This window comes from Ranitomeya variabilis, chromosome 5, assembly GCF_051348905.1.
Source record: "Ranitomeya variabilis isolate aRanVar5 chromosome 5, aRanVar5.hap1, whole genome shotgun sequence".
NCBI lineage: Eukaryota > Metazoa > Chordata > Amphibia > Anura > Dendrobatidae > Ranitomeya > Ranitomeya variabilis.
Window position 1 is genome coordinate 289,391,870 of NC_135236.1, and position 13,152 is coordinate 289,405,021.

Sequence of the window (13,152 nt, forward strand, 5' to 3'; positions counted from 1 at the left end):
CCCTAACTCTAATCCCAACCGTAAATGTAATCCAAACCCTAACCCTAACTTTAGCCTTAACCCTAGCCCTAACCCTAGCCCTAACCCTAGCACTAATGGGAAAATGGAAATAAATACATTTTTTTAATTTTTTAATTTTTCGCTAACTAAGGGAGTGATGAAGGGGGGTTTGATTTACTTTTATAGCGGGTTTTTTAGCGGATTTTTATGATTGGCAGCCGTCACACACTGAAAGATGCTTTTTATTGCAAAAAATATTTTTTGCGTTACCACATTTTGAGAGCTATAATTTTTCCATATTTTGGTCCACAGAGTCATGTGAGGTCTTGTTTTTTGCGGGACGAGTTGACGTTTTTATTTGTACCATTTTCGGGCACGTGACATTTTTTGTTCGCTTTTTATTCCGATTTTTGTGAGGCAGAATGAACAAAAACCAGCTATTCATGATTTTCTTTTGGGGGAGGCGTTTATACCGTTCCACGTTTGGTAAAATGGATAAAGCAGTTTTATTCTTCGGGTCAGTACGATTACAGCGGCACCTCATTTATATTTTTTTTATGTTTTGGTGCTTTTATACGATAAAAACTATTTTATAGAAAAAATAATTATTTTTGCATGGCTTTATTCTGAGGACTATAACTTTTTTATTTTTTCTTTGATGACGCTGTATGGCGGCTCCTTTTTTGCAGGAAAAGATGACGTTTTCAGCGGTACCATGGTTATTTATATCCGTCTTTTTGTTCGCGTGTTATTCCACCTTTTATTTGGCGGTATGATAATAAAGCGCTGTTTTTTGCCCTTTTTTTTTTTACGGTGCTCACTGAAGGGGTTAACTAGTGGGACAGTTTTATAGGTCCGGTCGCTATGGACGCCGTGATACTAAATATGTGTACTTTTATTGTTTTTTTTTTATTTAGATAATGAAATGTATTTATAAGAACTATATATATATATATATATATATATATATATATATATATATATATATATATATATATATATATATATATATATATATATATATATACACATATATATATATATTTATTTTTTACACATGTGAAAAAAAATTTTTTACACTATAACATTGCCCCAAGGGGGGCATGATGTTATAGTGTAAGATCACCGATCTGACACTTTGCTGTGCACTGTGTCAGATCGGCGATCTGCCGTGCACAGCTCCTGGAGGCTTCCTGGCGCCTGCTCTGAGCAGGCGCAGTGAAGCCACCTCCCTTCAGGACCCGGATGCCGTGGCCATCTTGGATCCGGGCCTGCTGCAGGGAGGAGGAGGTAAGAGACCCTCGGAGCAACGCGATTACATCGCGTTGCCCCGGGGGTCTCAGGGAAGCCCGCAGGGAGCCCCCTCCCTGCGCGATGCTTCCCTATACCGCCGGAACACTGCGATCATGTTCGATCGCAGTGTGCCAGGGGTTAATGTGCCAGGGGCGGTCCGTGAACGCGGCCGATCGTGCTGGACGTACTATCCCGTCGGTGGTCATACGGGCCCACCCCACCTCGACGGGATAGTACGTCCGATGTCAGAAAGGGGTTAATATTTTTGCTTCTTTACTTTTAATATTCCTAATTATTTTCCAATATACCCTTCACACATTTACTCAATATTTGAATCTTATGAATGTATGGAGGAGAAACAATCACTGAGCAATGCTTCATCACTAATGTATGACCTGAAATTTATAATGTACTAGCTGGACTACCCGGCTTCGCCCGGGTTAATAACTACAAAACAAATAGATAGAAATAGAAATGTAATTATTAAAAGGCAAAAACTAAGCTAATAGAATTATTTCACAACATATATTTCAACACCAGAGATATTCCACACAGATTTAACTAAATTGGCCAAGCAATGTGAAGTAATCTTCTACTACTTATTCGAGAGCCTTTTGATAAAAGACATTCTTAGTTTTTCCTTCAGGTGCAAAGACGAACACATTTTTGGCTGTTCCAACTCTTGAACAGGCCACATAAAGTTGACTATGAGGAAAACATGGAGATTGTAAATCGATTCCAACTACTTTCAAGGACTGTGTCATGTCGGACGCTGTTCAGACCAGGTCGTCCGACAGACAGCTGTAATTCCGCTTTTGTCCACTATGTGCTCAGTGGCGTCGGCTAGGTTCTTTCTAGCTGGTCCGGGGTTAATTTACCTGGTAATTGGATTGGAAGCTGGGCCATGCCCACTGCATTTAAATAGTTCTCCTGAACATTGGGCGTCGCCGATTATAGCTTCTGTCTTTCCATTGTTATCTCGGTCTGGAGTGGTGAGCTAATAGTGGTAGTATCGTTGCTGGTGGTGTATTTCCCTTTGTCTTATTTTCTCCTTCCCATATTTGTGTTAGTGTTGCCCTTTGCACTTTAGTGTTTTTCCTGAGTGACTGCGGCGTGGTGCTTATATTTCTTTTATCCTTGTCTGTGCTAACTGTGGGTATTGGAGTGTTAACTCTTCACTGGGTGGTGGTTTAAGCCTAGGGTTTAAACAGGAGATAGGGCGAGGGTGGAGGCTCAGACATGCACGCCATCAGTGTAAACTCTGGGTAGAGGGTCAGTCAGGGTTTCCCTAGTCTGAGGGAAATCGCAGGGGCCCGGGTTATTAACTCTATTCTGCCTAGGTCTCCCGTGACAGACTGTCCCTGAGCCTTGTTGATGGACATAGCAAATGCCAGTCAAACAGGAAACTGGAGGTGTTTAAAATCAAAAGATGGAATGAAATGAATTGTTGGAATGAAAACATCTTCTCCTGTGGCACATCTTGTCAAAATGGTTGCCTCAGTTTACATGTTCTTAATCACGAGTCTTGTTCCATTACACAGCTTTGGTGGATCCAAATTTCTCAATAGCAGAATAGGTGCTCCATGTTTTAGAAAGAGGTTGTGAGGAGGAAGTCATTGTGGCTCCAAGGAATTGAGGAACTCAGTTGGATAAAATAATGCTTGAGCAGGGTCTATTACTGTATCCACTGACTTGTAGGTTGTGCATACACCTGGAAGGAGATTTAGAATTTGAAGATTGATCTTGTTGACGCTGTCATTTTTGGGAGCTAGAATAGCCCTTTCACACAGCCAGCCAGAATTTTTGAAGTGGAGTTGATTGTTTGGAAAAACCTTTGCTTTCAACTCCTCAATGGAAGTCACAATGCAACAAAAGTTGCTTGGGAAGGTGATCTGTCCAGTGGTTGAGTTTACTGGTGCCTTGCCATCTCCAATAGTCAACAGCTGGCTCGAAAACAGTCCAGCAGAAACATCGCCTGTCATGTAGACCCTCATGTTTGTGTTTTAGTGACATTTTCTTTACTTTTCTCCAAAGGTACGATGCTTTGAGACAGGCATTGAGTTCGTCTGCAGGGGTTGATCTTGGAATAACAGGTAGTGTTTGGCGGAAGTCACCTGCCAAAACAACAACTACTCCTCCCATGATAGATTTGTTGCTACGCAGGTCTTGTAGCAGTCTGTCCACTGCTTCCAGAGCCCTTTTGTGTGACATGGTGCATTCATCCCAGGTGATGGCATTGCATTTTTTAAGCAATTTGGCCAGTCCTGATCCCTTGGCAATATTAAACACGGGGCTGTCACTATGAGACAGGTTAAGTGGTAGTTTGAATGTTGAATGTGCTGTCCTGCCACCTTTTAAAAGCGTAGCTGCAATTCCAGAAGATGCCACTGCAAGTGCAATCTTTTTTTGTTGTCGAAATTTTGCCAGGAGCAAGTTGATTACAAATGTCTTTCCTGTTCCACCTGAAACATCAAGGAAGACAATCCCACCTTTGTTGGTTTCACTGAAACTTAAAATTTAGTTATAGGCTGTTACACCCGGTCCGGTCTCTGTACCTTTGCGGGGTCCCCGTCGGGACTCCCGCTCTGTGCTGGCTCCACGGTGTCAGGATGCAGCTTCCCCTCCTCCTGCCCCTCCTGCTTCCTGGTGTGCTGCCAGCAGGTTCTCAGGCAGAGTGCTTAGGGCACACGCGTGCTCGTTCCCGGTCTCTTAAAGAGACAGCGCACATTTTTTAAAATATGCTTCTAGCCAATGGTGTGTTATTCAATGCTATTTCTAGCTCCTCCACCATAGGGAGGGCGCCGGAGCAACAAGTATCCACTTACTTCCGGTTCCTGTCTGCATGTGCTCCTGTTTCTGAAGTGCTTTCGCTAGTACTCCGCTTATACTGTCTGTTTCCACAGATCATCAGCTACCAGTTACCCAGCTATCTTGGACGAAGACTGTTCTATCTACGCAATCCCGTCTCGTCCCGCCAATCTGCCATCATCATCTCCGGACAACGCCAGTAATATTGGAACCAGCTTCTACCCGTACACCCGGCATCACCTGGTTAGCTCCATGTCTCCCACTAACCCCGCTTGTCCGATTGTCCCACTGGGACAGCTGCCACGAGTTCGGGGTCTAATTGGAGGTAGCACCCGGGTCCCCCAGGCATCCCACTCTGTCCCTGTTCGAGGGGACTTACCACGGGTGTCTGGGGCTCACGTAGTCACGCCCCCTTCGGAGCCCCCCGGACCGTGGTCCCAAGGTTCCACATTAAACCTAAATAAAAACGAATGTGAACTTCAACTTCTGTGCCTCCGTTTCCATTCGTTACATAGGCGTCCCTTTGATCTGGTGCCAATATTGGCTCGCTCTGAGACACAAATGCTGACAGTTCATCAATATTGTAGTTTGTTTCTATGAAAATCTCCCTACACATTTGGATGCCTTCAGAATTTCTTATTGGAGCAGGCAAACCCAGCAACTGTAGGGCTTTTCCTGACATTGCTATGCACTGATCTTCAAGGATCATTAAAGTTTCATTGAACATTTCTTCAGTGAAGTTGATGAGTTGCTGAGGATTTTCCCTTCTAATCTGCATGAGGATGTCCTCACTGAGATCAGTTTTGTACTTTGTCCAAATCTCAAGAGGATTTGAAATGCTACAGGTTGTTAGAATAATAGCAAAGAGGTGTCTTAGTCGCTTTGGGGTTTGTGTGGCAGCTGCTTCACTGAGGGTCATGTCCCAGTGTCCATCATTTTCCAGAAGTCCTTTTCTTTGGCAAGCTTCCCTGAATGTTTCACACACACACATGGCCTCCGATGTTCTTCAGGTCAGAAAATGATGTAGGGCCTTTGACAACATGAAGTAACATGCGCAGGTAGAAGCACTCTGCATTTGACGGATGAACAGTGTAGACGCGACCAAGAGTATCAGTTGCTTTCACCCCTGGATAGCCTTCAATATCAAGCCCCCGTTTCCTCCGTTCCAGTGTTTTTCTGGAGGCATTCCAAGTGTAGTACTTTGGTAAATCACAGTAGAGAATTGTTTTTGCAAAAGGGTCTTGTTGACACAGCTCAAAAAATGCCAAGAGGGTGGTCTAAGGTGGTGTTAGGAGCTGCTGCAAGTTTGCTGGGTTAAAATAAATTCTCTGTCCATTTTCCAAGTGCATACTCAGATGCACAACAGGTGGGTAGCACTCATGAATGGAGAATCCTAGTATCCTCCAAGCAGCTTCACTGCTGCTTATGTACCTGCCCATCTGGAATGCCTCCACTTCATCAATAATAGGTCCATTTTTCTGGAGTTCAAAAACTGCTTGATCACTTCCTTTGTGGACATATTTGCATATATACTTGATTGATTTCACAGAATGGCAAGATTCGACATTTATGTGGGCCTGGAAGATTTTTGAGAGCAAAGGGTTGTAATTCTCTACCCACCTGTTGTCAATTTCTATCTCTTGGAGTGATGATCCAACATGCATTTTGAGCTTTGCTGTGAAATTACCATCCCATGGCTTTCTTCTTCGGTAGACTGGATATCCATCTTGTCCTGTTTGGGTTTCTTGGACCAGGGATCGTGGGTAATGCTTTGAACACCTGCCATCAATCATACAGGGAGAATTTTTGTTGAGACTCCCACACGGACCACGGATCATGTTTTTTGTGATGGTGTCAAACAGCAATGGGTCAATCTGAAGGTCTGGCAATTCGGCACTGATGATATTGTCAATTTCGGTAGGCTGTATTTTTTGCTTCAGCCAGATGAAGATGTGGGCGTGAGGAAGGCCTCTTTTTTGCCATTCAACTGAATACATCCAGCACTGCGTCTCACCATAAATATGTGATTTTGTGATGAGATTAGTCATTTTTGAAAGTTTCTGTTTGAAAACCCAAGCAATAAGGTCATGGCGATTCACTGTTTTTTGGCCCGGCAACAGGTGCCCTCCAATTTCCTCCCTGGCAGGATTGCAAGTATCTGGACGGCCATACTTTCTCACATAACTCATTGCATCCTGTGTGTATTCATGCATGTGTCGTGGGCTTCCAGTGACAGTTGATGGAAGAATAACCATTTTCCCCAACTCTTTTGGATCAGCATCATTTGCTACAGCATCTCTAAGGTGAATATATTCCTCTGCCCTGAGCTTCTTTTGATTTAGTCAGATATATAAAAGACGTTCACTCTCAATCTTTGCATACAGTACAGACCAAAAGTTTGGACACACCTTCTCATTTAAAGATTTTTCTGTATTTTCATGACTATGAAAATTGTACATTCACACTGAAGGCATCAAAACTATGAATTAACACATATGGAATTACAGTATATGCTTAACAAAACAGTGTGAAACAACTGAAATTATGTCTTATATTCTAGGTTCTTCAAAGTAGCCACCTTTTGCTTTGATGACTGCTTTACACACTCTTGGCATTCTCTTGATCAGTCTCAAGAGGTAGTCACCGGGAATGGTCTTCCAACAATCTTGAAGTAGTTCCCAGAGATGCTTAGCACTTGTTGGCCCTTTTGCCTTAACTCTGCAGTCCAGCTCACCCCAAGCCATCTCGATTGGGTTCAGGTCTGGTGACTGTGGAGGCCAGGTCATCTGGCGTAGCACCCCATCACTCTCCTTCTTGGTCAAATAGCCCTTACACAGCCTGGAGGTGTGTTTGGGGGCATTGTCTTGTTGAAAAATAAATGATGGTCCAACTAAGCGCAAAGCGGATGGAATAGCATGTCGCTATTATCTATATATCTATATAGAAGCTGTGGTAGCCATGCTGGTTCAGTATGCCTTCAATTTTGAATAAATCCCCAACAGTGTCACCAGCAAAGCACCCCCACACCATCACACCTCCTCCTCCATGCTTCACGGTGGGAACCAGGCATGTAGAGTCCATCCGTTCACCTTTTCTGCGTCACACAAAGACACGATGGTTGGAACCAAAGATCTCAAATTTAAACTCATCAGACCAAAGCACAGATTTCCACTGGTCTAATGTCCATTCCTTGTGTTTTTTAGCCCAAACAAGTCTCCACTGCTTGTTGCCTGTCCTTAGCACTGGTTTCCTAGCAGCTATTTTACCATGAAGGCCTGCTGCACAAAGTCTCCTCTTAACAGTTGTTGTAGAGATGTGTCTGCTGCTAGAACTCTGTGTGGTATTGACATGGTCTCTAATCTGAGCTGCTGTTACCCTGTGATTTCTGAGACTGGTGACTCGGATAAACTTATCCTCAGAAGCAGAGGTGACTCTTGGTCTTCCTTTCCTGGGGCGGTCCTCATGTGAGCCAGTTTCTTTGTAGCGCTTGATGGTTTTTGCCACTGCACTTGGGGACCCTTTCAAAGTTTTCCCAATTTTTCGGACTGACCGACCTTCATTTCTGAAAGTACTGATGGCCACTCGTTTTTCTTTACTTAGCTGCTTTTTTCTTGCCATAATGCAAATTCTAACAGTCTATTCAGTAGGACTATCAGACTTCTGCACAACACAACTGATGGTCCCATCACCATTTATAAGGCAAGAAATCCCACGTATTAAACCTGACAGGGCACACCTGTGAAGTGAAAACCATTCCCGGTGACTACCTCTTGAAGCTCATCAAGAGAATGCCAAGAGTGTGCAAAGCAGTCATCAAAGCAAAAGGTGGCTACTTTGAAGAACCTAGAATATAAGACATAATTTCAGTTGTTTCACACTTTTTTGTTAAGTATATAATTCCACATGTGTTAATTCATAGTTTTGATGCCTTCCATGTGAATGTACAATTTTCATAGTCATGAAAACACAGACAAATATTTAAATGAGAAGGTGTGTCCAAACTTTTGGTCTGTACTGTACATGTCAACAATAAATTGGTGGAAAGAGGTGTTTGCATTTCAAGTTGTGATTTTCCTCTGCAAATCTTGTCATGATACTATATGCATAGAAGTTCATGGCAGACACTTTTTTCCTGAAGGGTTGCCTGTTGTAGGATCTGTGAGGTATTCCAAAGTGATAGCCATCCTGTCCCTGCCAAAAGTTGATTGGATATTGCAGTGCATGATAGGACCTGTGAGTTTCTGCTACTCGGTGCAAACTACTGTTTTTTTTCTGAAGCACATTGTCACGGCTTTGAAAATCATTACCTACAATCAAGATGGCTATCTCATCAAATGTGGGAGCATTGAAACGTCGCTGATGTTCTCCTTGTGGTGTTTAGACAGCTCGAATGACAACCTTGTAATCGTCATTTGGCATGCATTCAAGTGCAGTCTTCAAAAGTTGAACATATGGATTGTTGGAGTGAAGGAACTGCTGCAAAATGGTGACAATATCAAGGCGAGTGTTAGGAATTAAAGAGCATCTCCACTGATCCTCTGCTTCTGCATTTCCCATGAAGAAGAGTTGAAGAAATGAAGGTTCTTCTCCTTGTAATGGAAGCAGTGAGCCAATTGAGTGGTAAACCTGTCCATGAACTTTAAATGTTGGCATAAATCCTGTTGTAAACATTTCTTTTGTTGCACCAAATGATGTCATTTGGAAGCAGGAGTTGTACTTCCTGATGTTGTCCAAGAAATGCTTTGATATTGTACTGGTACCTGTCATCAGACTTTAAGGGATCTGGTGGTGACAGGAGAGGTGGAAGTTTTATCCTGCCATTTGCACAACATAAACCTGGCAGTTCATCTTTCCATTTTAGGGCACTGCAGTACATGCAGACCACATCCATTTTTCCTATCTGAACTTTAGGATTATCCTGATAGTTTATGTCTGACTGGTAACAAAAGGCAGCATGTTTCAAATCTCCAACCATTTCCTGTGCCCTGGTGGAAGAAATAGCAATTCTCTTAGTGGCAAGTCAGCCTTCTCTCTGCTGAGATGATTCATTGGCCCTTGAGGAAGCAGCTCTTCTTCTCTCATCTGCAAGCCTCACTTTCCTCTCCTCAGAAAGTTCATTGGCCCTTGAGGAAGCAGCTCTTGTTCTCTTGTCTGCAAGCCTCGCTTCCCTCTGCTCAGAAAGTTCATTGGCTCTTGAGGAAGCAGCTGCTGTTCTCATGTGTGTCAGCCTTGTTTCTCAGTCTTCACATTTTTCATTGGCCCGTAATGCAGCTTTTCTTTTCGCATCAGCTGACATTCCTGCCATGGAATTCCTTTTCTTATGAGGCATTATTGTGGTAAAAATAGTCTGTAACTGGCAGTTTCTATATCTTCTCACAGAGGTAATGTGATTGACATCAGCCTTTCCACCAACACACCCTAACTGACATGCTATTACCTCACACAAGCTTTGTTATACTGAGAATGTCCTTTGTTGCCTATATTAACCAATCAGAACTCAGATTAATTAACTGTAGCAAAATCTGGTTGCTATTGGCAGCCTGATAAATCCCAGCCAACAGGAAGCCCTCCCCCCTGGCAGTATATATTAGCTCACACATACACATAATAGACAGGTCATGTGACTGACAGCTGCCGTATTTCCTATATGGTACATTTGTTGCTCTTGTAGTTTGCTTATTAATCAGATTTTTATTTTTGAAGGATAATACCAGACATGTGTGTGTTTTAGAGCGAGTTTCATGTGTCAAGTTGTGTGTGTTGAGTGTGGCGACATGCGTGTAGCAACTTTTTGTGTGTCGAGTTGCATGTGACAGGTTAGTGTAGCAACTTGTGTGCAGCAAGTTTTGCGCATGGCGAGTTTTATGTGTGGTGCGTTTTGAGTATGTGCAAGTTTTGTGTGAGGCAACTTTTGCATGTGTTGCAATTCTTGTGCATGTGGCAATTTTTCCGCGTGTGCAAGTTTTGCATGTGACGAGTTTTCCATGAGGTGAGTTTTGCACGTGTGGCGAGTTTTGCATGTGGCGAATTTTGAGCGGTGACTTTTGTTTTTCGGCTTTTATGTGGCGAAGTTGGTGTATGTGTGGTGAAATGTGTGCTGAGGGTGGTATATGTGTTCAAGCACGTGGTAGTGTGTGGGGCATTTTGTGTGTGTGTTCATATCCCCGTGGTGGTGTGGTGATTATCCCATGTTGGTGCCCCACCTTAGCAACTGTACGGTATATACTCTTTGGCGCCATAGCTCTCGTTCTTTAACTCCCCCTTGTTCACATCTGGCAGCTGTCAATTTGCCTCCAACACTTTTCTTTTCACTTTTTCCCCATTATGTAGATAGGGGCAAAATTGTTTGGTGAATTGGAACGCGCGGGGTTAAAATTTCACCTCACAACATAGCCTATGACGCTCTCGGCGTCCAGACGTGTGACTGTGCATAATTTTGCGGCTGTAGCTGCGACGGTGCAGATGCCAATCCCGGACACACACACACACACACACACACATACATACACACACACATTCAGCTTTATATATTAGATGGGAAAAAAATTAGGATATTTTCCTATTTAGAAAAAGATAAAGGTCTCCAGAGTAGGAAAAACTGCAGTATTTATTCTGTAATTTCAATACACTGTTGCAGGTATGCTTCATCTGTAAAATGAATGAGACAAAGCCAATAACTGAATCTTGGAAATTTTACTTGAAGTCAATTGCCCACATCTTAGGCTAAAGTCACACTATCAGTACTTGTAAGCCAAAATCAGGAGTAGAACAATCAGAGGAAAAGTATAATAGAAACATGTCACCACTTCTGCATTTGTGACCACGCCTGGTTTTGGCTTACAAATACTGAGGTAAAATACTGACCAAATACTGAATGTGTGAACGTGGCCTTATTATAAGAAGTTAACAGCATAGCATTTAAGCTGCAACACAAAAATATATACACCTTTTGGTATAACATGTAACAATGACTTACAAATATTTTTTTCCGTCTTACTGTTATTTATATCATGACATATTTTGCCATAGTTTTCCAATGCATAAACTTGTGTCATCAATTCTAAGACACATTTTTCTAGTAAGAGAAAGTCCACAGGCAGAGATGGACATACACACAGTAGTCCAGACACTACAGACTTGTAAGCTACTGGCAAATAGGCCACATATAGTCATTGGCCTCCATTCACCAGATTGAGGCAATGAGAGTCCCTTCTGGGCTTCATCACTGTACATAGTCACACTTTGTTTCTTACTCTATAGCAGGGCTCCCCAACCTGTAGGTTGGGAGCCACACGTGGCTCGCGGCCCCATGAATTGTGGCTCGTGACCAGGTCCAGGTCTAGCAAACAGGTATGAAGAGCACATCTCAAAATGTTGAATTTTGTGAGTAGCCCTGCACAGAAGTGCAGATCTGGATGCACATTTACCGGTCTTTGGGGTTTAGAGATGTTTTAGGTATGGTACGCTGGAGGATGGTACTACCTGTTAGAGGAGGTGCTCAAAGCTGGATGTGACAGTGTGTTGAGTCCTTGCTGGGAGAATACTGAATGGGGGCATTGCGGGAACCCCTGGATCTCAGTCTACTGGTTTGGAGTGATTTCTTTGGAAAAGCTTTGGTTATCATTACACCTGTTATCATTATACCTGAAATGGGGGCTTTGGTTGCCCTACTTTGAAGGGGGTGGGAGCTGGATGTGGCTCGCGACCCTCTCTCTAAGCTGAATGTGGCTCTCAAGGTCAGAAAGGTTGGGGACCACTGCTCTATAGTAAAGGACAACAGGCACCACTTTCCTAAGCAGTTGGTCTGATCTCCCAAAACAAAGTTTCTTCAGTAGATGCATTTTAATTTATGACCAAAGGACATCACAGTGGCAGAGGATATCTGTGAATATTCTTGACGAGAAAAGTCTTTCAGTTTTTCCATTACAGACATATATTACAAATCCACTGGCAATAAATAAAGAATAAGTGAAGGTCTCATCTATCATAACATGACTCCCATGCCACCCTCCAGTTGAACTGTCCACATGCAGCTGCCGGCAAGAACAGATTTAATGGAAACATTTCCATCATTAATGTCCATGCACTTTCTGGAAACAGCAAAATGAAGCTTACTTGACTTTTTACATTTATGACATGTCCTATGACAAGTATTAATATTGCTGATACTTACGGACAGGCACAAATGCAGATAAACATGCTCACTTCCAAGAGCTGAACGACCAAACACAGAGAGTCCTTCAGAAATCGTTTCCTCTTTTAATACACCATCAAATTGTTCCTTATTAAAAAGTAAAGAATCCCATTAAATGCAGATTAGATCATTTGTTCACATATTGCAGTAAACATTGGTGATAAATATTTAGGATATACGGTAACGATATTTAATTGACATTATCTTTGGTTAAAAAAAATGCTTAAATCTCAAGCTGCGATCTTCACCCCTTGATCCCCTTGTTCATCTTTAAATCCTCTTTGTCTACTCCATGGAGGTCCACTGGAGATGAAGTCACTTACAATGGGGCAGGTAAATCATGGACAGATGGAGGTAGAAAAGGAGGAAGAATACATGGATCACAACCTTGATGCGAAATTCAGGATTCTACTTAGGAACAGATATAGAGCACACATGCTTCGTCTCCATCCACTTAGAGTGGGAAGAAAAAAGAGAATAGAAACTGGCCACAATCTACAGAACAAGTTTTACGATAAGAAAAACATGTCTCCTGGACAGGTCTAGAGATGAACATTATAAGATATTAAGCCCACTTTTCTATCACATCCTCACTCTCAATTTAACAACGTTATTCAAACAAAACAATCCCAGACAGATTGTTGTACAAGCTGCATACAATCTTATTAATTGAAACCAGGAAAAAAAAACATCGCGAAGCTATGAAAAGCACTTGACACTATGACACAATTCAAGCCATTTATCCAAACCCAATGTCCATGAACAATCACCTTTCCCTTCTCTTTTCTATCAAAAGGAACACTTGAGCGTTGTTATTATTCAATCTAAACATTGACCCCTGGCTTCATTCCCTGCAA

The 13,152-nt window shown here is 42.5% G+C and overlaps 1 protein-coding gene across 2 annotated transcripts in view; it reads right to left on the minus strand.

Annotated features, from left to right (window-relative positions):
• LRGUK (leucine rich repeats and guanylate kinase domain containing) overlaps positions 1-13,152 on the minus strand; it is a 111,498-nt gene that overhangs the window by 93,390 nt on the left and 4,956 nt on the right. For both annotated transcript variants that reach the window (XM_077264442.1, XM_077264443.1), the window contains exon 2: positions 12,275-12,382. In XM_077264442.1, coding sequence (XP_077120557.1) covers positions 12,275-12,382 — 108 coding nt within the window. The remainder of the gene's footprint in view (positions 1-12,274; positions 12,383-13,152) is intronic.